Source organism: Sorex fumeus, unplaced genomic scaffold (assembly GCF_029834395.1).
Source record: "Sorex fumeus unplaced genomic scaffold, SorFum_2.1 ptg000142l, whole genome shotgun sequence".
In the NCBI taxonomy this organism is placed as follows: Eukaryota; Metazoa; Chordata; class Mammalia; order Eulipotyphla; family Soricidae; genus Sorex; species Sorex fumeus.
In genome coordinates, this window is record NW_026606199.1 from 3,895,624 (window position 1) to 3,921,361 (window position 25,738).

The following is a 25,738-nucleotide window of genomic DNA, read 5'->3' on the forward strand; positions in this document are numbered from 1 at the left end:
CACACCCCACCCTCACCTGAGCCAGCCCCCGAACCGGGCACTGCCAGGACGCAGCAGAATCAGCGGCATCCGGAGGAAGCGGCATGTGACCGTGGGCTGGCTGGCACGGCTGGCCAGCTGGACCGGGAGTGGCCCTAGGAGGGAAGACACAGGAGCAGGATGCAGGTGCCAGGGGGCCAGCACGCGAGGAAAGAAAACCGCAGGCCAGGAGGGCGCTGGGGCACCTGAGGTCTCCCCGGAGGGAAGTGGGGGCCCTCGGGTGCTGAGCTGCCCGCCAGGTCGAGCGGGGCACGGGGATGCAGACCACTGACCTGGAACCTCCCGAGTGAGACCGAGACCCTAACCCAGGGGCTGGGGCCAGAGACAACACAGGCCTAAGTCAGCCAGTCGGGTCCCCGGCACCCCACAGGGACCCCAAGCACTGCCCGGGGTGATCCCTGAGCACCCCTGGGTGTGGCTCCAGCTACAACAGAGATCCAGACACAGCCACTCATGCGGCCAGGTCGTGCTCCAGGTGATTCCATGGACAGACCCGGGAAGCGCAGGTGTGGTGCGGGTGTGTGTGCGGATCTACACACGCAGGAGTGTGCGTGAGTGAGCACATGCGAGTGTTTGCGTCTGACTGCAACTGTGCACACATGTGCGTGTCTAGGCGAGAGCGTGTGCACAAGGGCACGCGTGTGAGGTGTTGCGTGTGTGCAGGAGACCAGAGTGGGGGAGGCAGTGGCCACGGGGTCCAGGCGGTGACTCAGGGTCTCAGAGACGGTTCCTGGATCATTTCTACCAACCAGTCTCAGCCGGGTTCTGAGAAACCAATCAGAACCCGCCCAGGCTCCGCTCCAGGGCACGCCCTCACCCCGCAGGCGCTGACAGCCACCACCCCCAGGGGACCCCCTGCCCGAGGCCCCACACACGGCCAGCCAAGGGCAGCACAATCTGTCACCGCCCGCCCACAGGTCCAAGCTCTGGAACTGGGATGATTCTCAGGACAGTGGGGTGAGCTGCCCGCCAGTTCAAGGCTACGCTAGGAACCGGGTTTGCAGGAGGCCAGGGTCAGGGCAGGGAGGCGCCGCCTGCAGGAATGTGTGCAGAGCCCAAGGTGCTCCCAGAAGGATAAGTGCCTACTGAGGACAGGCAGCCGGGTACAGAGAGGGCGGGGCAGAGCTGGCCACCCTAGGGCAGGTGCTACTCCGTGAACGTCTAGAATCCGGCCACAGTGGTGCAGACTCTCTCTGCAAGTAACAGAGATGCAGGAGAGCATCACCACAGACCGGGACACAGCACCTCTCAGAAACGGCACCAGGCGGTACACACAGGCCGCAGAGTCCCTGGGCAAGAGGCAAAGTCACTGACAGCACCACGAGCCCGAGGAAGAGGCAGCTCGAGCCGGCAGCTGTGGAGGCCCCCGGCTGGCACATGGCGCCTCAGAGCTCGACTCCCCTCCCCCCAGCACCCCGGCCCCAGCTGTGGAGCCCTGAGGAGCCTCAGGCCCACCCCACCCCCCGCCCCTACAAATGGAAGAGTCATCCACCTCAAGGGGGCAAAACTGGACCTCTCTTAACTCAAAGCGGAGCAAAGACTTCAGAGGGCCAGGCACGGTACAAATGCTAGCGGCAGACAGCTGACCTCCTGCATCTCGACATAGTCTGGATCGGACTCGAACAGCACGGGCACACGCTGGGGAGGGCACAGTGGGCAGGAGCTCGCCTGCACGGGGCCGCCAGGGCGCTAACAGGCTGGCACCGCGTGAGTCACAGGCTGCCGGGAGCGACCCAGAGCACAGGGGCAAACCCTCAGCGCTGCCTGGAACCCCAAGACAAAAGCAGGCGGGGAAACAAACGCCAGAGTAAGGAAGGCAGAGCCAGTGTGCGCCTTAGGGCACCTGACCTGCTGAAGACCCCCGGTTCGACGCGCCGGGTGTCCCAATCACTGCCAGGAGTGAGGCCAGATCACGGCGCCAGGCGTATGCCCTGAGCACCTCTAGGTCTGGCCCCCACAAAAAATAAAAAAATCAAAGACAAACAAGTGGGACTGCGTGAAACTAAATTGCTTCCGAAAAGCAAAATACGCCGTCGGAAAATGGGAGAGCGCCCAGGAGAGCAGAGTGCGTGCGTGCGTGCACGCGTGTGTGGGTGCGTGCGTGTATGCATGGGGGGGGCAAGTATAAGTATTTACCTGCTGGGCACTGGCCTCGGGGACAGAGAAATAGCAACACAACTCAGCAGCAAATCACAAGGAAGTCTGACTGAAAAGGCAGCCACGGATTCAAGCGGACACTTTCCCAGCGAAGACACGCAGATGGCCCGCCGGCCCTCGCCGCTGACCGTGAGACACGTGCTCGCCGGAAGCACGGGGACTCCACCTGCCTCCCCTGGAAGGATGGCCAGCAGCAGACCAGGGAGACGCGGAAACCGGGATCGGAGTGTCCTGGCACCTTCCCCCAAGCACGAGGTAGGAATTCCAAGAGGTGCGCACAGCTCCGAGTGCCTGTGCATGGCCAGGACGGAGGGCGGGAGCCCTGGCACACGCATGGTGGACACGGTGGCCGGAAGGGAAGACCGAGCCCGGCCTGGCACGTGCATCAGGAGCCATGAAGCGAGTCCGAGGGAGGAGGATGAGGACCCCCTGACGTCCACAGAGAACCCAAGGAGGGCACAGGCAGTCTGAGCGATGCCAGGCCCTGGCCCTGGACGGAGCTGAGAGCGCCTGGAGGTGGGGGAGGAGGAGGTGGACGGGAAGGGCACAGAGACCATGGCTGAGGGTCTGTGGGGGACAGTGTAGGGACAGGGTCTGTCACCCAAACCGTGATGCAGCCCGCAGCAAGCACGGCCCACCCGCACTGCTGGCCCCTGAGCACTGCCGGAAGCACCTTTGGGTGGCCCCCACCCCCCCCAAGCAGCCCAAAGGGAAGCCCTGCCCTGTGCTGTCCCCTGGACAGGCACGAGGGGGGTCGCCCCAGAGAACAGAGGCCGGAAGATGGGCAACGTCCACGGCCGTGTGCTCCAGGCCGGCAAGGGGCCATCGCGTCAGGGGACCGGCCAAACCACGTGTCAGGCAGGCAGCCTCAGTTTACCAACAGCCCGAGCGGGGGCCTGGTTCCTGGGGCCCCACCCCCTGCGCCCTGAGCGGTTCCGACCCTCCCAGACGCAGCAAGTTCTGCCCGTCCACCCGCCCCTGGGATGCTCGGCTGCCCCCTGGCCGCCACTTCTGACTCCTGGGGCGCCCCTCCCTCTCTGCTCCCTGGGGCGTCCAGGGTCACCTTCTTGGGTGGGGGGCTGGTGGGGGTCCCGGCAGTGGCCTGGCCCGGTCCAAGGGGATGGGGGCGCTTCGGCAAAGCCAGGAGCGCGCCGCGGGGAGGGGCGGGGAGGGGTCCCGGGAGGGGCCCCCTGCCCCCCCGCCCTGAACCCGCCCGTGTGCACGACTCCCGCGGGGTGCTCGGAGGCGGCCGGGGACCCGCGGGCGGGCGGGTGCGCCGCGAGCCGAGTGGGCGGGGACCCCCGAACGGTGCCCGGGGACCGGCGGTGCGGAGGGTGGGGCGATGACGTCAGCGGCGGGTCCCTGGGGCCTCGCCCACCTCCCCCGGGCTGGGTGACGGGGCAGCCGTGGGCCCGGGGTGGGCGTCGCTCGGCGCCGGCGGGCAGGGAGGGGGCGGGCCGGGTCCCGGGGGGCCGCTGGAGGCCTCCCGGGGGTCTCCGCGCGGCCGCGTCCCTGGTTCCAGCCCGAGGACGCAGCGGGTCAGGGGCTGCCCCGGTGCCGACGGCCCGCGGGGGCCGGGAGGGGCGGGGACTCGGCCCCGCCCCCGCCGCCGCGCTCGCCTCCCATTGGCGGCCCGGCCCGGCGCCGCGCTCGCTCCCATTGGCCGCGGCGGCGGCGGGGCGGGGCGGGGCGGGGCCGGGGAGGGCGGGGCCCGGCCCGCGCAGGCGCCGTGGGCCGTCCCGGCAGCCCCCGCGGCCGCCCGGCCCGGCGGGGGCGTGGCGATGACGCCATCCGGCGGGGCGGCGGGCCCTGGGCGCCATTTTGAAAAGGGCAAAATCCCTCCCGGCGGCGGCGGCGGCGCGGGGCCTGCGGGGTCCCTCGGGCGCTCGGCCGCCGCCCCCCGCCGCCGCGGCATGGCAGGTGCGGGGCGGGCGGGGGCGGGGGCGGCGCGGGGCGGGGCGGGGGCGGCCGGGCGGGATGCACGGGGTGGGGGGCGGGGGCGGGCGCGGGGTGGGCCTGGGGCTGGGCGCGGGGCAGGGGCAGAGGTGGGCGCGGGGCTGGCGCGGGCGGGGGGCGCGGCGGGGGGCGCCCGGGCTGCAGCTCCCCGTGTGTCCGCAGGGGCCGGCGGCGGCTGCCCGGGCGGCCACGACCTGCAGTGGTGCTTCTCGCAGGTCAAGGGGGCCATCGACGAGGACGTGGCGGAAGGTAGGCCGGGGGGGGGGGGGTGGGGGGCGCGCGCGGGGGTCCCGGCGCCCACCTGCAGCGGCTGCCGGGCGGGGGCAGGGCGGGGCGGCGCGGGAGCACTGCGTGGGGGGCACCACCCAGCGCAGTCCTCAGCCCTTTCCTCCGCGGGGCAGGGGAGAGCCGGGCTCCAGGCTCCAGGACCCCCCGGTCCCACCCCTGGGTGCCCGGGGCATCCTCTGGTGCAGGGCCCCGGCGGGCGGGCGGGGGGAGTGCCGGCCCCGAGCACTGGACCCGGCCCCGGCCCCTCGGCCCTGCACTGCCTGCGTCTCCGCTCCCCTGCGCTGGCCGCAGTGACCAGAGCGACAAGGCTGGCGAGGACCTGATAGGACGCTTTCCTCACTCCCAGGACGAGCTCTGGTGGGCAGCGCCTGTGCTGGGCACAGCCACGCCTGCTTGACCACCACCAGCAGCCACAAGGGTGGGGTCAGCGTGCTGGACGCCTGGACAGGGAAGTTTCCAGAAGTAAGACCACCAGCCCCTCAGCCCCATGGTCACTGCTGCTTGCGGGGGGCTGTCCCCAGGTGCCCCCTGGGCACAGGGACCCTGTGGCCGTGGCTGTGCCCACCTGCCCGACATTCTGGCTCCTCTGGCCCTGCAGGGTCCGTGCCCTCAGAGTTGCTGGCCCCGGGCAGAGCCAGCCGACAGCTGCCCGGCCTCGTACTGCCCAGTGCTGGCGCTCCAGTGACTGTGGAGGCCCCTTGCAAGCAGGGCGGAGCTCGGAGTGGACAGACCCTGACCCGTGCCTGTTTAGCTGCCCTGGCCACCAGGCTGCTCCCCCTGAGGTCCCTCACTGGCCTGTGGCACCCGCTATCATCGTGGCCTGCACCTGCCCTTGGGAGACACTCTGGGAACACTTGTGTGCTGAGCAAGTCTGTGGCACCTTACAGAGTGGCGTGGCTGGGTCCCCCACGTCCGTGGCATCTATGCAGAGTGGCGTGGCCGGGTCCGCTCGCCGTCTGTAGTGTTTGTACAGTGACGTGGCCGGGGTCCGCCCACCACGTGTGGCACCTGTACAGAATGACGGGTTCCTCCCCGTGTCTGTGGCATCTGTCAGTCGTAGGACCAGACCCACTGATGGTGTTTGTGGCATCCGTACAGAAAAGTGACTCCTTTGTCAAGCCACTCTGAGCGGCTTGAGATTTTTTCTCGATGATTTCTTGGATTGGATTTTTTTAATTCGTGATGGGTTTTTTTTCCCCAAAGTAACAATACTAGAACTGAAGATTCATTTGCCTAATTAACTGAAGCTCGGGTGTGTTTTGGTGGGGGAGGGGTTCCAAATAATGGCCGGGGCCTGGCAGTGTGGCGGGTCGAGCTTTTCCGTGGAGACCTTTTGATTCAGAGAGATGGAAAGTCGGGGAAGGGGGCGGCCAGGCCCCATTCCCAGGAGAGGCTGTCTCGGACCCGGCCGTCCTGACCAAACGCAGATGGTGGGGGTCCTGTTCTGGGGCTACAGGGACTGGGCGGGGGTCCTGGCGTCAGGGGAGGGGGCGGCCAGGGCTCGCAAGACCCTCGCTGGTCTCCCCCAGCCAAGCCCTCGTGGCTGTGCTTTCGGCTGTGCCCAGTCCAGTGCGGAGAGCCCCAGTTGGGGACCCATCGTGTCCCCCTAACGAGCACTGGTTCTGTAGTGTGACCGTGACATGGGGTCTGGGCAGGGGTCAGAGCCGCTTCTCTGGGGTCACTGTGGGGTCATGGGAGCCCGTCTGAGAGTGGACTGTGGGGAGCTGCACAGGGCAGCTCCCAGGGCACCCGCAGGCACCCGGCCACCTCCTGGGCCTCTGGGCAGGACGGCTTTCCCCGAAACCCCTGGGCCATCGCAGGCTGTGGCCACTGCTCAGCTGGGGCAGGGCAGGGGCCGTGGGGTGGTAGGGCCAGGCCGGGTCCACTGGGCCCCTTGTCTGAGCCCGCAGTGACCAGGGACAGCCAGGGCTCCCCGAGGCCCAGGGTCTGGCGTGGGCACCACTGGACTCAGCCTCGATTCCTAGGCCCCACTGCCAGGAGCGCACCCGCACCCCAGAGACTGTTGGGGCCCGGGCGGGGGTGTCCGGCCGCCGTGTACTGTAGGGGACGCCGAGAAGCCTGGCACCCTAATGGGCTAACTCAGCCCTCCTGGGATGGTGCTTGGTGCAGAGTGGCCGCGGTGCTTCTGCACACTCTGACGCGGGACGGGGAGCCTGGCCCGCTCTGCAGACGCCCGCAGCCGTGTCGGTGCCCCGTCCTGGCCCTGCCGCTCAGTGTCCCGGCCCGGGGACCAACCAGCGTGTCCAAGAGCCCTCCCTGCCCTGGGCCACACGCCGTGCTCCGAGCTGCTTTCCTGCCCTCCCTTCCCGGGAATTCTCGTTCTCGTTGTGTCCAAGTGTCCAGAGTTGGTCCCTGACTGGCCAGTGCCCAGGGCACAGACAGTGAGGCGTGCCTGCCTCTCCATGCACACAGCGCACTGCCTCACGTGGCCAGTGGGGCTGGGCCTGCTCGCTGCCCTCAGCACTCATCTGGAACATCCCTGAGTGCCGCTGCCTTCCCTGTGGCTTCCTGCACGTGTGTGAGTGTGTGTGTGTGTGTGTGCGCGCGCGCGCGCGCATATACACGGACCTGGGTGTATGCACGGCATTGCACAGCGGGTATGGTGCCCACGTGCATGCCATGTGAGTGAGCACGTGCGTGGGTGTGTGTGCTTACTGGCGTGGCTGCATGTGTGTGCATGACTACATACGTGTGCATGACTGAAAGCCTGCATGGTACATACACGATGCGCTTGTATATGTGTATGTGGCTGTGTGTGCGTCCATGACTGCATGTGTATGTGTACACGTGATTGTATACGTACGTGGCTGCGTGTGTTGTATGCGTGGCTGCGCTTGTGTCTGCACGGCTTCACGTGTATGTGCCTGCATGGCTATATACGTGTGCATGCGTGACTGCATGTGTGCGTGTGGCTGCATGTGTGTGTGTGTGTGTGTGCATGGCTGCGTGTGCATGTATGGCTGTGTGTGTGCAGCACGTGTGCGTGCGTGGCTGTGGGCGTGGTTGTGTTGCGTGCTCTGCGAGACCACCTCCACGTGTTTCGCTTTGGGGCTGTCCCTGGCCGTGGCCCCTGCATGTGCCGGCCATGGTTCGTGGCCCGACTGTGCCCGGCTGGAGGTCTCTGCGCCCAGTGGAGAGCTGCGGCCCCGCACAGTGGGACCCAAAGGATGGAGCCCCCCCTACCCCCCCCCCCCACACACACACACACACGTCCCGGGGGTGGTTTCTGCTTGCTGGCGAAGACTCGCCCTTGGCTGTGGAGATGGGCGGAGGCTCTGGCTGAGGGCGGAGGACCCTCCCTTGCCTCCGTCCTGAGCTCCCCCTCTGCCTCGTGTGCAGTGACCGTGTCCAGGCACTGAGCTGCTCCGCCCGTCAGCTGGGACAGTGCCCAGCAGACGCTGCCCCTCACGGTACGAGGGTCCTGGACTTGCTTTTCTTGTGGCCGGCGTGGAACTGCCACGCGTGCTTCACCCCCTGCTAGCTGGCACGTGCAGCCTCACGTGACCCCGAGGTGTGCGTGCTCTTTCTCCCCGGGGAGGGACTTTGTGCCCCGACGGTGCTGGGGCCCCCCGGGCTCTGTGCTCAGGGCTCACCTGGGCGTGCTCAGAGGACCACAGTTAGGACCACAGCGGCGAGTGTCCTCACCCGCTCTCTCCAGCCGGGTGTCACCTCCCCTTTTACCGGCAGGAAATGGGGTTCCGGGAAGGCCCCGGCCTTGGGCGTGTGGACAGGGCCCGTCCCACCGCCCCGACTCGAGGCTGCGTGGCTACGTTCCGCCTTTCCTCTGCTCGCTCCTCCGACAGCTGCGGGGCCCAGGGCTGCCCCCGCCGGGTTTCCGGGAGATGCAGCGGCCGCTCCCCCGATGCAGCCCAGCGCTGTGCCAGGCAGCGGCAGTGACACTGCAGGGGGCAGGGGGTGGGGGGCTGGGGGACGCGGGGGGCTGTGGCAGAGGGTGTGGTGGCCGGCGTGCCCCCAGAGGCCTTCGGGTGCTGCTCGTGGGCCGGCCCTCAGGTGTCCTTTGCTCCCGGGGGCAGCTGCCTCGCTGTCATGCTCCATGGGGCCGTTCAAACCCGGAAACCGTGTGTGAGTCCTGGGCTGCGCCGAATCGTCTCCTCAGGGGCCCGGCATTGGCCCTGGCACCACACCAAGCAGTAGACGCTGAGCACTCCTGGGTGTGACCCCAAAACAGCAACGACAGAGTCCCCGGATTTTCTTCTCTCGTCAGAAATGTATTCCCGGGGAGCAGTTTGGAAATTTCCTTCCTTGCCCGAGTGTGCCTAACTTGTCAGAATTAACGCTGCAGATCTTGTGGGGGGAGGCAGCTCGGCAGGGGGTGGTGACGGTCGCCTGGCTCAGCGGAGCGGAGTCCCCAGGCCCTGGAGTCCCTGCCCTCCTGGCCTCGAGCTGCAGGTGGGCACCGCGAGGCCCTTTGTCACCATGGGTCAGCTCTGAAGGGCAGGGACACGTGAGGGCTGGTCAGGGGCAGGCCAGGAAGGGGCTGCAAGGGGGAGCCAGGGGGTAGAACCCGGGCGTACCCCACAGAAACGTGAGTGCACTGAGGTGGATCTCAGGTCCCAGCACGCTCCTGCCGACCCCACGTGCCCCGGCCCTTGCTTGGCAAGCCCAGCCCCATGACATGGGGACAGGGCCTTGGCAGCCTTGGATGCTGTCTGTTCACTTCTGTTTCTGCGACACTGGGGGCTCCCCCTGGAGGCTCAGAGGCCCAGGCCGTGCCCGGGTGGAGCCCCCAAGCCCTGGGTATCTCCCTGGCATGGACTGGCTTTTGGCCTCCCCCTGACGCCAGCGAGATTTCGCCTGGCGTGTCTCGGTGGGGTGGGCCACGGCCACAGCACCCCTGTCTGCACTGCACCAGTGGGGGCCGAGTTTCTCTCTGCCGCGTGCCGCTCCCTCCCCCGGCGCCAGCAGGGGTGCGGGGAGCCCCTCGCAGGCCCTGGGCCCATCTCGGGCGTCTGCACCCCCTGTCCCAGGGACATCATTCTTGGAGGCTCAGGCCTTTCCAGGAAGGAGCTCGGGGCGTGGGCAGGTCGTGCTCCCTGGCATGTGGCACCCAGGCTTGGTCGTCCATCCCCTCCCTGCCCCGCGCAGACACGGGACTTAGGGGTCTGCAGACGTCCTGTGCTTCCCGCTGCTCCCTGTCCTTTGTCCTCTGACCCGAGGGAAGGGCCACAGCCCGTGAGCAAGAGCCCTGACCGCAGTTCCCACCCCAGGCCCCTTCCGAGGGGAGCACGTCTCCGCACAGCGACGTCCGTTGGCTGAAACGGATGCTGGTAATTTCGGTCTTATTGGCGTTGTAATTCCGTTATTGTTCAGTGGGTATATTTTTTACTTCAGAGCTCTCCGGAACTACGGAGGTATTTCTAATTTTAGGTTCATACATATTTACGTGGTCTAATGAAAGTCGTTTCTCACCACTGGCAGTCGCGGCCGCTCTCGAAGAGATTCTGTCCGTTTTAATTAAGCCTGAGCGTTGCTGCCCGTTAATTAGGCCCCGCGGAGGCCTCGGGGCAGGACTGACACGATTTACTTTCCGGTAATCCAATGTAGGAGACTTTCGTTTCATTGAGGAGAATCGGGTTGTTTGGCGTCACTTCATTCCAAACGCGACATTTCTAACAAGGAGACACGTGATCCCTCTCCCCTTGCGAACGGGGGCGCGCCTCGAGCCCCTCTGCAGCCTCTGCCCGGGGTCTCCGGCCCCAGCTGTGGCGACGGGTCTCGGGGGCTCTGCCGTTGCCCGATTCCTGCCGTGAGGTGTGGTCTGACCGTGTGTGCTCACCCTCGTGGTGCTCAGGGGGTGGCCAGTTGGTACTCTGCGCTCCGGCAGTGTCCAGGACCCCTTGGGCCGTTTCCCTCGGGCCGTCCTGCTCAGTGGCTCCTGGACTTGACCCCCGCGGCACTTCCCCAGTCAGGCCCAGCTGCCCTGCGTCCTGGGGTCGCGCCCAGTGTCTGCGGAGCCTTAGGACTCGGCCACACTGCGTGGGGGGCCCCAGGACCCCCATGCTTCTGGGCTCACTGGAGGGGGCGCCCTTGGGCCCGCGTCACCACGGCGCCTGACCCTCAGGAGAGCCCCACCCCGCTGAGTGGCCTCTGTCTCCCGCAGCCGACATCATCTCCACGGTCGAGTTCAACTACTCCGGGGATCTCCTCGCCACCGGGGACAAAGGCGGCCGAGTCGTCATCTTCCAGCGGGAACCAGAGGTCGGTGGTTCGCGACCCGCCGACAGTGGGGTCACCTTACCTGCCCCGGGACGCGGAGCTGCGTGTCCAGCCTTGGCCTGCACACCTGCCTTGGGTTCTGCCCTGGCCTCTAGGGGAGCCGCCAGGGCGGGGGCGGAGGGGGGGAAGAGACATGGGTTCGAGCGGCATCTGGGCAGCTGGGGGTCCTCCTGCCTCAGCATCCCAGCGGTGCTGGCCTTTTTGGGGCGGGGGGAGAACAGCCTCCTTCCTGCCCCTCCCCCTCTCCGTGGGGCCTCCTCAGGCCCTGCCCGCCCAGGTGCGTCCAGTCTGGCTGCGCCCTGGACTCACAGCCGAGCTCTGGCCGCCACCTCGGGTCTGTGCCAGGCCTGCGGGTGGAGCGGGCGGTGGTGCTCAGACTCGTGTGGCCCCGTGCGCCGTCTCCAGGGCTACCGTGGGAAGCACAGGACCCTGGTGGACGGTCACTAAGGTCCATCTGACGCTGGCCCCGCCCAGCACCGCAGCTGTCGCGGGGTTTGCCATGCTGTGCCGTGCCCACCCGAGACACCGGGGTCCAGGTCGAAGCCTCCCTGCCCTGCAGCTGTGTCCTGCCCTGCCCTGGGCCGGGTGTGTCTGGGCCAGGCTGCGCCGCCCTGGGCTCCCGCCGCTTCTCACGTGGAATCTTGGTCCCTTGCAGAATAAAAGCCGCCCCCAGGCACGGGGAGAGTATAACGTCTACAGCACCTTCCAGAGCCACGAGCCTGAATTCGACTACCTGAAAAGTCTGGAAATCGAGGAGAAAATCAATAAAATCAGGTGGTTGCCACAGCAGAACGCAGCGCACTTCCTGCTCTCGACCAATGGTGAGCCCCTTGGGGAGGCTGTTCCCTGGGGGGCTTTGCAACCTGTTCTAGAACCTACTTCTGGAAAAAAAAATAGAACCTATTTCTGCCTTGTGAACTGATCGGGGAGGGTCAAGTTTCAAATTGAAGACGCCCCAGACCTCCCAGACCACCAGAGTGGGTGGAGCTCCGCCCCCAGGGCCCAGCCAAGCCCCCAGCGTCAGCCCCCCTCTGGCCTGCGCCCACCCCGATTTCCTCCCCGGGCTTCACACAGCGCCGCTTGTGTTGTCTCTCTTCTCAGATAAAACTATTAAATTATGGAAAATAAGTGAACGTGACAAGAGAGCAGAAGGCTATAACCTGAAGGATGAAGACGGGCGGCTCCGAGATCCCTTCAGAATCACGGCACTGCGGGTATGGGGGTCTCTCCAGGGCCCTTGCTCCAGCCGGGTGGGGTCTCTCCGACCCGGAGCTGTGTCTGAGCGGCCCCCCACCCCACCCCCACCCCCCCGCACGCACGCACACTCCCCACAGAGTGTCCGGGTCCCCAGCCACTGTCCAGAGTGGCGATTTCCAACCACCTTGTCGTGGTGGCCCCTGCTCTGTCCTGACTGCCCCGCCCCACGCCCTTGGCAAGCCTCCGAGCACGGACCGGCCCTCCCGACCCTGGTTTCTGCTGTCCTTGAGAATCAGCTCAGACTGGGCTGCGTCTGTCCCTCAGACAAGCGCAGCCAGCCCGTCCGTCCCTCTCCCTCTGACCCACCTCCCTCGGTGTGGCGCTCCCCGTGCCCATCCGCGTGTGACCCGTCTCACGGCGTCTCTTCCTGTGGCTGGGGGCGTGCCGCCGTGGGGGTGTGCCGTCGTTCCTTCTCCAGGCGTCTGCTCTCGGGCTGTTTCCCGAGAGCCAGCTCGAGAGACCCGTGAAGGGCCCCTGTGCCCAAGCCCCGGCCACCCCCAGGCCCCGAGGGCCGTCGGATGGTGGGGGTGGCGGTGCGGGCGCAGGCCGTCTTGCCCAGCTCCGCCCCGTGTCCAGGTACCGGTGCTGAAGCCCATGGACCTCATGGTGGAAGCGAGCCCCCGGAGGGTCTTCGCCAACGCACACACCTACCACATCAACTCCATCTCCGTGAACAGCGACCACGAGACCTACCTCTCCGCAGACGACCTGCGCGTCAACCTCTGGCACCTGGAGGTCACCCACAAGAGCTTCAGTATCCTTGGGGGCCTCTTGCCCCTGTGCTGCCGTGTCCATCCCCGGCACGCCGCCTCCGCCTGGCGGGAGGGCCTTGCTCCGATGGCCTGCTGGAGGGCACCTCCCGGTTTCTGGGTTGAGTGGCTGCCCGCGTGGGCAGTGCCGGGTTCCCGGGGCCGTCCCGGCCGAGCGGCACCGTGCTGGCACTGTGTGTCCAGGCGACCCTCCGGACTCCTGCCTCGTCGTCACACAGTTCACGGGTGCTAGAGGGAGCCAGGACTGGCTTCCGGAGGCCTTAGTTGGCGCTTCTGTTTCCTGGGTCGGGTGGTCGCCGAGTGGAGCTTAGTTGATGGGGAGCGCGTCTGGCAGTGGCCCTAGGCCTGGGCTGGCTTAGGCCCCTTCAAGGGGTGGGTGCTTGCTGGGCTGACACTGCCCGGGGGTATTTCTCTCTTTGACGTCAAATGTCCCAAATGACGTTTTCGCTGACAAGAGCCTGCGTGGTCTCTATCCTGGACCGTTCCTGCCCCTTCGCTCTGCCCAGAGGGAGGCGCCTTCTCCCTCAGCCTCCCACGAGGACATGTGCCCACCTGCCGCCCCCCCCCCACCCTGCGCTCCCCGCCGCCATGCCTGGCCAAGTGTTTGCAGGATGCGGCTGGTCCAGCCCCTGCAAACTGCCCCCGGGGGACTCCTGCCAGGGCGCCAGGTTCCTGCTTCTCTACTGGCTTTTCTCAAGCTCTGAGAGCGGCTCTGGGCACAGTGGGCATGAAACTGCTGGCGGGTGCTCGTGTGCGGTGGGCCTGGGTATAGGTCGGGCCCGTCCCGGGTCAGGGTCAGCGCAGCCACGGGTGCTGGTGGTGCCGCTCCTCAGGGCCAGCCTCCTGCCCGTCTGCAGGACACGCGTCCGGGGCACGGCCAGGGGCAGCGCTGCGTGGGCCTGCGGACCTCCTGCGCCGTGGCTCTTCCTCCGCACAGCCCGGGCTCTGCTGCGGAGTCTCCGGCTTCGGTGCCCTCGCCAGCCGGGGTCGTGCCCTGCCTGGCAGCTCTGAGCCATGCGCGGCCCCTCCCCCACCTCTGCTCTCAGGGAGCCGCACCCTCTGGGTGGGTGTGCGGGTGGGCTGCCACCCTCCCGTTGTCCCTGGAGACGGCCCCCCCCGCCTGCCACGCTCTGGCGCCTCCTGCTCCCCTGCCCCTCGGGGCCCCTGTGCCCTCACCCGAGACACAGCCAGGGCGGCTTGGTCTCCCCGCACCGTCCCCCGGCCGCAGGGCCAGCCCTCCTGCAGCTGCAGCCGTGGCTTGTGGCCTCTGGCCACGTTTCAGGTGTTGCCCTCGGGAGGGGGCTGCAGGCTTAGCCGGGCAGCCGTGGGCGGTGCTGCCGGCCGTGGTGTCCCTCGGGCAGCAAGACCCTCCCCGTGTCTGTTGCTCCTGCTCGTCCAGCGATGGGACGCCTCTTGTCACAGGCCTGGACGTGGCCCCGGCACGTCCCCAGCCGCAGAGAGGGCAGCCCGGGCTCCAGACACGTGTTCTGGTCCGGGACTGGTGCAAGAGGGACTCGCGCTGCTTTGCCTGGCGCAGGTCAGGGGCGGAGCCGCCTCCCCGTCACGCGCCCCACGGAGCCCCCGCTGCTGCCTCTGCGTCCTGCCTCCGCTCTGCTGTGTGCGTGCGTGCGTGTGTGCATACATGGCTCTGTGGCTATATGCGCATGGCTGGGTGTACATGGGACTGTGTGCAGGACTGCGTGTATGTGTGTGTCTAGCTGTGGGTGTGGCTATCCGTGCGTGTAGCTCTGTGTGTATGACTGCCTTATCATGCCTGTGTGTGGTTGTATGTGAACGTGGTTCTGTGTGTGACTGTTTCCGTGTGTGCACGTGTCTGTGTGCATGTGGTCTCTGTATGACCGCACTCTTGTCTGTGTACGACTGGCTGCGTGTGGTGTGTATGTGACTGTATGACTATTCGTGTGTGTGTGACTATGCGCGTGACTGTGTGGCTGTGTATGTGTGTGTGCAGCTGTGTGAGGTTGTCTGTGTGTGTGACAGCTCCACGTGCAGACCCTGCGGCCTGACCACGCCCGTGTCACAGCCTTAACCTGCACGCAGACATCGTGGACATCAAACCCGCCAACATGGAGGAGCTGACGGAGGTGATCACGGCGGCCGAGTGCCACCCGCACCAGTGCAACGTCTTCGTCTACAGCAGCAGCAAGGGCACCGTGCGGCTGTGCGACATGCGCTCGGCGGCCCTCTGCGACCAGCACGCCAAGTGTGAGTCTGGGGGCCCCGCCAGCGGGGGCGCTAGGAAGGGCCCGGCCCTGCCCGCCTCTGCCCGGGAGCTTCCCAGCGAAGAGCAGTTCGGCTGCTCCAGACGAGCTTCTGGGGGCAGCCGCCTCCCTCGGGCCTCCATGTTCCAACGCGTGAAACGCCAGGGCAGCCCAGATCCTCCCCAAATCCCGCTCTGCCGCAGCGGCTGGTCCCTTGCCAGTGGAGGGGCAGTGTGAGTGCTCGGGAGCACGGGGAGTGGCCGGTGTGGGTCACGTGCTGTGAGTGCTCGGGGAGCACAGTGGCCGGTGTGGGTCATGGTGTGCGTGCTTGGGCCCATTGTCAGGCCGTGTGCGTCATCCTTGGAGCAGGGGGGGCAGCCGACGTCGAATCGTGTGCTGAGTGCTCAGGGGAGCACGGGGAGTGGCCAGTGTCAAGTTGTGCTGTGAGTGCACGGGGAGCGGCCGCATGGGGGCACGAGTGCGAGTGTGGCGTGACCAGAACTTGCAGACCGACTCCTGCGGCAGGCAGGACCAGCTGGTGTCCGGCGTGGACTCGGCATTGGCCGCTGCAGCCGCTCCACTCTCTGGGGACCCCGGGCAGCCCCCTTCCTGCCACTAGCTGGGGCCGGGCGGCGGGCAGAGGCCGGCCGGGGGCTGAGGGGCTGTCTGTGTGCAGTCTTCGAGGAGCCCGAGGACCCCAGCAGCCGCTCCTTCTTCTCGGAGATCATCTCCTCCATCTCCGACGTCAAGTTCAGCCACAGCGGCCGCTACATGATGACGCGGGACTACCTGTCGGTGAAGGTCTGGGACCTCAACATGGAGCGGCGGCCGGTGGAGACGCACCAGGTGAGGTGGGGGCGGGGCGGCGGGCCCCGCGCGCATGCCCGCCCTGACGGCCCGGCCCTGCAGGTGCACGAGTACTTGCGTGGCAAGCTCTGCTCCCTCTACGAGAACGACTGCATCTTCGACAAGTTCGAGTGCTGCTGGGGCTGTGCCGACAGGTGAGTGCGGCCCAGGGGCGGCTCTGCCGGGACCGGGAGTCCGGCCACCCACACATGCACGCGGGCTCCGAGCGGGCTTCGTGGCCCGTGGCCCCTCCGGAGGGAGGCCCCGGGGGGCCACATGAGGAGTCGAGGCAGAGGGGGCTGCCTCGGGGAGCTTGGGAGCCGGACCTGCCGGCAGCCACAGGACCCCCGGCTGGTCCTGAGCGCGTGTCCTGCGTTGGGGGGCCGCGTTCCTGATGCCCATCGGGACCTCCCACTACCCCTGGTCGGCTCCCCCACGTGCGTCATTGGCTCGTGGTCACGGGCAGACACAGCAGGGGCAGGTGAGCAGCAGTGGCCTGGGGCCTCCCACCCTGTGGGGCGCACGAGACCATTCGAATGTGGGGCTCAGACCCGAACCAAGAGACACGGCGAAGAGGAGGAAGGCCGTGAGGTTCGGCCTGGATGGGAGGAGGTGGGCGCAGAGCCGTGAGGACAGGAGCCGCCCACTGAGCCTCCTCGCCCAACCTGGCCTCTCCCGCCGCAGTGGGGAGCGGGCGCAGCCCCTTGGGTTCCCCCCTGCCCCGCCCGGGCGCTCAGGGTCACGCTGTGCCCGCCCTCCTGGGCTCTGCGGAACCGGGGAGCCTGGGCTGCAGCACCCTGAGAAGCCCGTGGCCAGCTCGAGGTGGAGAGCCCGGGGGGGACCTGGGGGCCGCCCTGATTTGGGGCGGGGGGCGGCGGCGTGTGCCTCTGGCCACGGCAGGGGCTTAGGTTGGAGAGTCGCGGACTGTCACGGTGCCTGAGACGGTGAATGGGGCGACGCGTTCATGGAGTCGGAAGGATGATTCATTCTTCTCTTTTTATCCTGGACTTTTGTTTTTACCTACGTGATTTACCCACGTGGAACTCAGTCGTCATCAAGTAAAGAGGAGAAGAAAATGTCGGGTGTGGGAGGAAAAGGCGGTGGCCCCCGTGTCAGGCGGGGACGGGCGGGTACCCCGTGTCGGGCGGGGCAGCGGGGCCGCCGGCACACCACGGTGTCGCTCTCTCGCTCACAGCGCCATCATGACTGGATCCTACAACAACTTCTTCCGGATGTTCGACAGAACCACGCGGAGGGACGTCACGTTGGAAGCTTCCAGAGAGAACAGCAAGCCCCGAGCCAGCCTGAAGCCCCGCCGGGTGTGCGCGGGCGGGAAGAGGAAGAAGGACGAGATCAGCGTGGACAGCCTGGACTTCAACAGGAAGATCCTGCACAGCGCGTGGCACCCCACGGACAACGTCATCGCCGTGGCCGCCACCAATAACTTGTACATATTCCAGGACAAGGTCAACTAGGTGCCGCCCACATGTCCTGCGCGGTCCGTCCAGGGAGTCGTGTCCTCCGTGGGGACGGCAGCTGTGCGGCGGGACGCGGCTCGCGTGCGGGCCTACGTCTGCGCCGTCGCCGCTCCCGGCCCAGCTGAGCTGCCCGGGCAGGCCGTGGAGCAGCCGGCCGGGCGGCGGCTCCGTCCACCTGCGGGCCTCGGTGTCCGCCTGCAGGAGCCGCCGCCCCAGAGCCAGGCCAGGCTGGGCCAAGGCGGCCGCTCGGGGACAGGCCGGCCGGCAGCGGTCTGGGCACCGGCTCCGAGGGACACGTCGAACTTTCCTTCGAGCCTTCTTCCAAGTGGGGAGGGCGACGGCCCTTCCGGTCGCGTCAGAATGGCCCGCATGCCGACTCGCACCCCGCATCTCTCGCCAGCGAGATGGGACTGTGACGTCTTCCCCCTCCCCGAGCTGGGTCCCGCCAAGCAGAATCAGGACTTCCCGGGACAGGCGGGCACGGCCACTCACCTCCTGTCCGGGTCCCGGCTGAGCATCCGAAGCGACGTTTTCATTTAAAATGATTCTCACGCTGTATATTGGTTGTAACGATTCACAAATCTGAGATGGGAACAGAGCTATTTAAGCATTAGTTAACCCTGATCCTTAAAAAACAAGAAATTCTAGTAAAATGGGATTGTATATATTTGTTCAACTATTTTGACCAAAAGATTTAATAAATTTTAAACGTTTACTGACCCGTACTGTGTCTGCAGGGCTTATCCCCTTCCCTGGAAGCTCCCGCCGGCTGGGGTGGGGCCCATGCTCCCACCGGCTGGCCTGTGTTCGGAGTGAGGTCGCCCCTCCCCCAGAGCTGGCCACGGGACGCGGGTCCCGTGTGGCAACTGTCCCGGCAGCCTCCGTCCGTGGCCTCAGCAGACGCCACCTCGGCAAAGACACCGAGACTGCTTCCGGCGAGTGTGCTGGGCCCCGGCAGGCCCCTTTTTCTGCCGACGTGGCCCGGGGCTGGAGCCGCAGAGCGGTGGGAGGGCACTCGCCTCGCACCCAGCTGACCTGGTTCCATCCCCGGCACACCCCAGGAGCGAGACGAGAGCACAGAACCAGGAGTCGGCCCTGGCACCGCTGGGTGTGGCCTCAAACGCCCCCGAGTTCTGTGATGCGTTTAGGATTGTCTCCTGGGGCTCAGGAAGCTTCCCTGGGCAAGTGGCCTGGTCAGCTGGACACACTCAGCCCCACTCGAGCCGGACAGAGTCAGTTCTGGCATCCAGTCTCCTCAGCAGAACCCCAGAACGTGTCCAGGTGCTGACGGCCCAGTCGCCCCAGTCTCGGCTGCCCCTCAGGCGGGTGGGAGGAGGGGCCTGGGGGCCTGCCAGGCTCGAAGGACGGCGCAGCACCAACTGTCCTGTCCCGGCAGCGCACGCATGTTCTCTTCACATGGCTGGTGCGCGTTCTCCATGTGATATGTTTCAATCCATGTGGCAGGTATGTTTCCCACGTGGCTGATGATGCGTGTTCTCCACAAGGCTGATGTGTGTTCCCCACATGGGTGGTGCATGTTCCCCACATGGCTAATGTGTGTTCCCCACATGGCCGATGCGTGTTCCCCACATGGCCGATGTGTGTTCCCCACGTGGCTGATGCAATGTTTCCCACATGGCTGATACATGTTCCCCACATGGCCGATGCGTGTTCCCCACATGGCCGATGTGTGTTCCCCACAAGGCTGATGTGTGTTCCCCACATGGGTGGTGCATGTTCCCCACATGGCTAATGTGTGTTCCCCACATGGCCGATGCGTGTTCCCCACATGGCCGATGTGTGTTCCCCACATGGCCGATGCGTGTTCCCCACATGGCCGATGTGTGTTCCCCATGTGGCTGATGCAATGTTTCCCACATGGCTGATACATGTTCCCCACATGGCCGATGCGTGTTCCCCACATGGCCGATGTGTGTTCCCCATGTGGCTGATGCAATGTTTCCCACATGGCTGATACATGTTCCCCACATGGCCGATGCGTGTCCCCCACATGGCCAATGCGTGTTCCCCACGTGGCTCCCAAGCACTAGCTCTGAGGTCCCCACAAGGGCGAGGTGCAGGCCAGCCAGAATCTGGGTGCAGCTCACACCCCAGGCCACCGCCCTGCCCTGGGGGAGAGTGGGCTGGCAGGGATGGTGATACTGGGGGTGACATACTGGGTGGGCCCTGCAAGGGTGGGTGGTCAGCTGGGGCCCTCTGTGCCCCACCCGAACCCGAGAGCTGCAGTCCCTGGGCTGGCCTTGATGTCTCAGGACTGGCACCACATAGCAAGGCCTGGGGCTGTGCCCAGGGCCGTCCTGGGGTGGGGACAGGGCCTTGGTGACCTCACCCGCGCCTCTGCAGGTCCCAGCCTCTGCGCACACACGCTCACACCGTCTCACACTCACGGTCTCACACCCCAGCCCTCAACACTCCCAACACACTACTTCGCTCACACCCGCGCTCACTCTCACATCCTCTCAGACTCCTGCTCCTCCACCCCCACCCTCACGCGGCCTCACACGCTTGCACACTCAGTCGCACGCTCATGCCGTCTCGCACTCACTGTCCCACGGGCATGGTGGGTGCCGCAGCCCCTCAGCCAGCAGGACCCCTGGCAGGGGCTGCCCCCACTCGGCTCGGCTGTGGCGTCGGCTCCGTGGAAGCACCACGCCTCGCCCAGGCCACGCTGATGCCGCTGCACCCTCGTCCATCACAGCCACCCACACAGGGTCTCACAGGCCCCCGCCCCAGCCCCTTTTCTCCATTCACAGGGGGATCTCCACCCCCCCCCCCCCCCACACACACACACACACACGCACACACACCAGGAGGCAGGAGAGGCCAAGCACCAGAATGATGCACCCTGGGCTCTCCCTGAAGCCTCGGGGCAGCCCAGGGCGCCCCCGTGTGGCCTTGTGTGGTAATGTCTGCCGGGCTCCCTGGCTTGGCCTCTCTCCACAGCAGGGACGTGGTCACAGGGTCACAGGAAGTCCAGCACCACGGGGCTGTGGCGGGGAGAAGTGACTGTTCAGTGGAGGGCTCTGTGCCCCCGTGGACCGGCCCGCCCACCCCGAGGCCCGGAGGAAAGTGTGCTCGACCCCGCAGCCTCCACCTGGGGCTAGTTCCTCGGACCCCGCAGCACCCAGCCCCACCCCCCGGCCCTGGAGGAGCCGGGACTCTCGTCTCATTCCTGTCCCCACGGCCAGCACGTCACCCCGGGACGCCGCTGACGAAGCCACAAAGGGAAACGGACGCGTCTCAGTCGCAAGCCCAAGGGCACTGGCGGCTCCCAGACCTGCTGAGGCATGGGGACAGACGTGACGCCCACAGGAGCCCAGAGGCTGAGTTCCCTGGGGGTGACAAGGACGGGCACGCTGCCCCCGCGAGTCCTTTTCTAAGCAGACTGCCCACGGCTCTCTCCCGGCTCTGGCCCCTACCCGAGGGGTCCTTCGAGCATTCATTTTGGGAAACCGCCCCGAGACTTTCTGCGGAAGACGGGCCGAGAGTGGGGGGGGGGGGGGACCTCACAGGGACACGGGCCCGCCACGCTTTCAGAGACGAAACCGCAGGAGTCCCACCATTTCCATTTCACCAGCTTTCGGATGAACGGCTTCCAAGCCGAACACTGAACTCGAAACGAAGGTCGTTTCAAATCAGAACGTGGTTTATTGAGCACTCCGGACTGGGTACACGAGCATACGGCGTCGAGCAACTCGGAGCATGCGGGGGGGGGGAGGGGGCCCGAGCAGCCGGGCCACGGGCGCGGCCGTCCCCGGGGAAGGGGCAGAGGCGTGTTCTCTACGTCGCGTTTCTGAAGCGGATTCTACGAGCACACCAACACCGCAGCCACCGGGAGGCTCGTGCAGGACAGGCCGGCCGCACGCAGTGCAGGCGGGCAGGCGGGACGCGGCCCTCGGCGGGCGGGGAGGGACAGGTCCACTGCCCGGCCCAGGCCCGACTTCGCCGCCCGGTGGCCGCGGGGCTGCACTGCTCGTCACCGGGAGCAGCCAGCGTCGCCCACGGCACTGCCGGAGGCCGCCCGCGCCCACGCACACGCAGCGTGCTCTACAGTCGTGAGTGTAAGGCCACAATATTTATTCGGGACAGACCCCTTACATCGCCATTTTCACACCAGCGTTATTCTGTCTTTCAAAATATAAAGTGTCTTCAGCGCGTTACGATTACAGATTGCTTTGCTAAAATAGTACGTACGTCAGTAACTAGTCGTTAAAAATTATTTATATTGCGCTATGTAACAGAGAAACTCGACTACCAAATGATTCCAGTAGATGGGAGGACATGCTTGCTACCGGACCGTCCCGGCCGCGGCGAGCCTGCGTTAGCGTCTGCTCCGTAGGCCCGAGGACGCAGCGTTTACAGGACGAGACACGAACGCGGTGGCCCAGGGACAGCCACTCTAGCCCGCGGAGCCCGGTGCCGCCTCCCTCAGAAGGTGCTGGTGGAGGGTGCCAGGCGCCGTCCAATGTAGATCCTGCGGGGGAGAGTGGGCTGCGAGGGGCGGGCACGGCAGCCACACCCCTGCCCCCCCCCAGGGCCGCACGGGGCTCGGTCAGGGGCCCCCGCAGCGCCCCCCACGGGCCACGGGAGCAGCTGGCCGAGGGTCCCAGGCGGGGCGAGGCGTCAGGACAAGCCACACCTGGTCAGGACAGGGGTGCCCAGGGCCCGGATCGGAGGCCCCCGGCCAGCCAAGCGGCCGAGTCTGAATCTGGAGCCTCCTCAGGCTGGCGTGGGAGGGTGAGCCCAGGACAGCGCGAGAACAGCCCCGCCGGAAGGGGCGGGGAGCGTCCACCAGGCACGGGGCGGGGCGCCCGGCTGGCCCCAGCTGCCACTCACCCCAGCCCGATGGCCAGCAGATGGGACAGCAGAAGGGAGGGGAGGAAGACCTTGAGGAACTCGGCCGAGAAGATGCCCCCCTTCTTCATGACGCTTGTGTTCCTCATGCTGAGGGTCGGGGCGCGCTTGGGGTGCTTGAAGAGGAACTCCCTGGGCAGGAGAGGCCGTGAGGGGCGGCCCGGCCCGGCCCGGGCGGCCCCGCCCCCCGGCCCGGACTTACTTGGGGGGGATGTTCTCGGGCCGGCTGGACCAGTCCCAGATCCAGTCCGAGTTCTTCCTCAGGATGCTCTCCACCTCTCTCCTCCGCTCCAGGAAGTCCTCCTCCGACTGGGGGCCAGGGGCGCCGGTGAGGCACGCCCAGCCAGAGCCAGCCTCTCCCCGCACCCAGGACGAAGGGCCGGCGGCGAGGGACGGCTCTGGGCTCTGGCGCGTGGACGTGGGTCGGCAGAGCGGGGCCCTGCGCTCCCAAGGGGGCTCAGACTCGGGTCTGAGCTGGGGCCCGCCCCCGAGACGCTCCGGCCACAGGCCCTTCAAGGGGCAGGTTTGCGCCTGTGAGAACACTCTTTCGGTCCTTCCAGTGGTCACCGTTAAGGCGCTGGCCGGCAGCTCCAGGGCACCTCCACTCCCGCCAGCGTGCCTTCCCGACCCTCTCTCTACTGTCTAATAAAGAAGGAAACTCGGGGGCTGGAGTGATAGCACAGCGGGGAGGGCGTTTGCCTTGCACACAGCTGGCCCGGGTTCGATTCCCAGCATCCCATATGGTCCCCTGAGCACCGCCAGGGGTGATTCCTGAGTGCAGAGCCAGGAGTAACCCCTGTGCATCGCCGGGTGTGACCCAAAAAGAAAAAAAATAAAATAAAGAAGGAAACTCGGGCGGGTGGCGCCCAGGTGCTGACGGGGACCACTACAGGTCAGTCGAGAGACGCCGCTGCTCCAGGCGGGCTCCCGCGGTCTGGAGGAAGGACCTGAGGCCTCCCGAGACGTCGTCGCCCGCAGCCCCGACTGAGCAGGGCATCTGGGTGACGGGACGGAGCCGGGGCCACCCCCAACTCCCACACACAGGCTGGGGCACGGGACTCTCCAGGCTGCAGTGCCCAAGCGCTGGGCCTGGCCCGGCAGCCCCCGGCCGGAACCCCAGCTCCTACTGGGTACAACCAAGCAGCGAGCCCAGGCCCGGGCTGCTGGGACCGCGGGGGGTGGCGGGGACAGACGTGCTGGCAGCGCTGTGCATCCGGCCGCACAGGCGTGGACGCGGGCAGTGGTGGGCAGGCAGGCACCCCAGCGGCTGCTTACCTGGGAGCTGTTCTTCTCCCCCAGGCTGTGGGTGTCGGTCTCCGAGGCCCTGTGGGTGTCCAGCGGGGTCTGGGAGCGAGGCGGGCTGGGCCAGGCAGGGGTGACGGGAGGGGACAGACGGCCGTGAGTGCCTGTGGCCAGCTGGAGGGGGCAAGCCCGGGTGCCCCTGACCTCCGACCCCCGGCCCCAGCCGCCCCTACCTGTCGCAGTGGGAGCTCTTGGAGCTGCTCCGGCCGGACTCGTGCTGGGCGTCCAGCAGGATCTTCTCCATGTCCCCGTTGTAGATGGACACCGAGGCCGGCACGCTGCCCCCATTCCCGTTGCTGAAGTGCAGCTCCACCCAGGAGCCTGTGGGCACCAGACGGAGCAGAGCAGTAAGGCGGGGGCTCCTGCAGGGACGGCGTGGCAGGCACCAACCCCACCCGGGGGCCCTGGTGATGACTGGGACAGGGCGCGGCGGTCCCTGCCGCAAGAGGGTCTTGGTCACCGCCACACGTGCCGTGGGGACGCCCGGCTGGACAACTCGCCTTCGTCCCTCTCGCCACCTGGGCCCGCCCCGGCTGAGGGACCGCGCTGGGGACACCCCCCACTCAGAAGGGATTCGGGTCACACTCCACCCCACGGCGGCCTCGGGAAGGCCCAGAACCACCAGACACACAAGCCCACGTGGGAGGAGCCACGAGCAGCGCCACCAAAGACGAGACAGGCCCAGACAGATGTCCCGGGGCACTGCCAGGGCACTGCCCGGCTCCTTGTAGGCGGGCGCAACGCGGTTCAGGCTCACTGGCCATCTGGCCGACACCCTTCCTCTGACGACCATCTTTAACCCTCCCCACGCCAGGCCGCAACGGAGAGTCGCCTGTGAGCAAACGGGGCTGGGGTGAGTGGGCGTCCGTGTGCAGGCTCTTGGCTGGGCGGTCAGTGGGTGCACTCGGGCCCCAGCACACTCAGCACAAGACGCGGCCAACCGCAAGAGGCAGTGCGACAGAGCCGGGGCCTCCAGGCCGCGCTCCCGCTGGCCGCGTCCCCTTTAAGCCCTGCCGCTGCCCCGGAGGCTCAGTGCCAAGCGCCGGACAAAGTCCAGGCCTGGCCGCTGCTGGTCAGAAGCCACAGGGCTGCCCCCCAGTGCTCGAGCCCCCGGAGCCGGGTCCCAGCTCTGGGAGCACCTCCCCGGGCAGGCCCGCCTCGGTCCTGTGCCAACCAGTGCTCCCTGGCACGGGGCCTTCCCACTGTCCAGGTGGCCACTCCCCGGCTGGGGGCCCTGAAGCCCCACCCTTGTTGGAGACGGTCAGGAGCGGCCCAGGGGGCCGAGATGGGCCAGACGCCCCCTCCGCCAGTCTGATCAACGCTGGCCTCTCCCGCCCCTCCCTAGATCCAAGGGCCCAAAGGGAACCCGCCCCCAGAACCGGCCCGGACGTGGTGGAGCTCCCTGGCAGCCAGCAGCGCCCGGCTCGGACCCGAAACTGCCAGGCACGCTCCTCCATCGCCCCAGGACACCAGCCTCCAGCCCGGGAGCTACGCACAGCTTGCACACATCACTTCGAAGAGCCCACAACGCGGCCTTGGACCCGACCAGCACTGCCTTCGGGAGGCGCGAGGGCAGTTCTGGGCCGGTCTCAGGCTGGGGGGGGCGGCCGGGGGTCTGGAGAACAACGGGGCCATCGCCCTGCCCGTGACCTCAGTGTCCTTCTGCAGGCTCTGGGGGGGCTGGGCGGCAAACCCTGAGTGCCCTCAGGGAGGCGACAGTTTTCTCCAACCCTGCAGGGCTGAGACACAGGGCTGAGGGCCAGCCGGATGTCTGACCCCCCACCCCCAGGGCCAGCAGCCCCCCTCCACGCAGCACCAGACCCCGGCAGGGAAGGGGAAGGGGCGAGGACGGACGCGGCAGCCGGGGCCCAGGCCTGCTGACAGTGACGGCGCCGGCTCCGCGGTAAACACGGGCTCCCCCAATCGGGAGCTCGGAAGCCCGGCGGGCCGGCGAGTCCAGGCCCGGATTCACAGGGCAGCTGCGGCCCCGCACGCGCCGGCTCCTCCCACGGGCCGGGCAGGAGCAAGTGCCGGGCGGCACGTACGCGGCCGAGAAGCGGGCCCAGCTCCCGCCGAGTTTCCACTCAACTCGGGGCACCCGTGTGTTTACAGAGTGAAGCGAAGCAGAAAGACGAACCTCCCTCCTGCGGCCGCCGGGGAAGGGGGGGCTGGGGAGGGGCACACCCGGGCAGAAAGACCCAAGCCCGGCTCTGGGCGGGCAGGGCCGGAGGGCAACTTCAGGCAAAAGCTTTGCAGACCCCAGCCCAGGGCGGGGAGCCAGGCCTTTACC

At 67.1% G+C, this 25,738-nt stretch overlaps 2 protein-coding genes across 3 annotated transcripts in view; one reads left to right on the forward strand and one right to left on the reverse strand.

The window, feature by feature from the left end:
• Window positions 1–4,003: 4,003 nt before the first annotated feature.
• On the forward strand, window positions 4,004–17,990 carry PPP2R2D (protein phosphatase 2 regulatory subunit Bdelta). Its single transcript, XM_056106739.1, has 10 exons — window positions 4,004–4,116; window positions 4,315–4,401; window positions 10,583–10,680; window positions 11,354–11,519; window positions 11,800–11,912; window positions 12,532–12,709; window positions 14,787–14,951; window positions 15,624–15,793; window positions 15,857–15,948; window positions 16,989–17,990. Exons 1-10 carry the CDS (start codon window positions 4,110–4,112, stop codon window positions 17,266–17,268), a joined length of 1,356 nt encoding a protein of 451 aa, XP_055962714.1. The 5' UTR covers window positions 4,004–4,109; the 3' UTR covers window positions 17,269–17,990.
• Window positions 17,991–21,347: 3,357 nt separating this feature from the next.
• BNIP3 (BCL2 interacting protein 3) overlaps window positions 21,348–25,738 on the reverse strand; it is a 46,886-nt gene continuing 42,495 nt past the window's right edge. For both annotated transcript variants that reach the window (XM_056106742.1, XM_056106741.1), the window contains 5 exons: window positions 23,622–23,769; window positions 23,422–23,506; window positions 22,349–22,455; window positions 22,129–22,278; window positions 21,348–21,766 (listed from right to left, as the gene is read on the reverse strand). In XM_056106742.1, coding sequence (XP_055962717.1) covers window positions 21,721–21,766; window positions 22,129–22,278; window positions 22,349–22,455; window positions 23,422–23,506; window positions 23,622–23,769 — 536 coding nt within the window. In that variant the 3' untranslated portion in view covers window positions 21,348–21,720. The remainder of the gene's footprint in view (window positions 21,767–22,128; window positions 22,279–22,348; window positions 22,456–23,421; window positions 23,507–23,621; window positions 23,770–25,738) is intronic.

Coding starts and splice junctions, on each gene's coding strand:
- PPP2R2D (XM_056106739.1), top strand. Junction 11,520..11,799: donor CTTCCTGCTCTCGACCAATG/GTGAGCCCCTTG, acceptor CTCTCTTCTCAG/ATAAAACTATTAAATTATGG. Junction 15,949..16,988: donor TGCTGGGGCTGTGCCGACAG/GTGAGTGCGGCC, acceptor TCTCGCTCACAG/CGCCATCATGACTGGATCCT.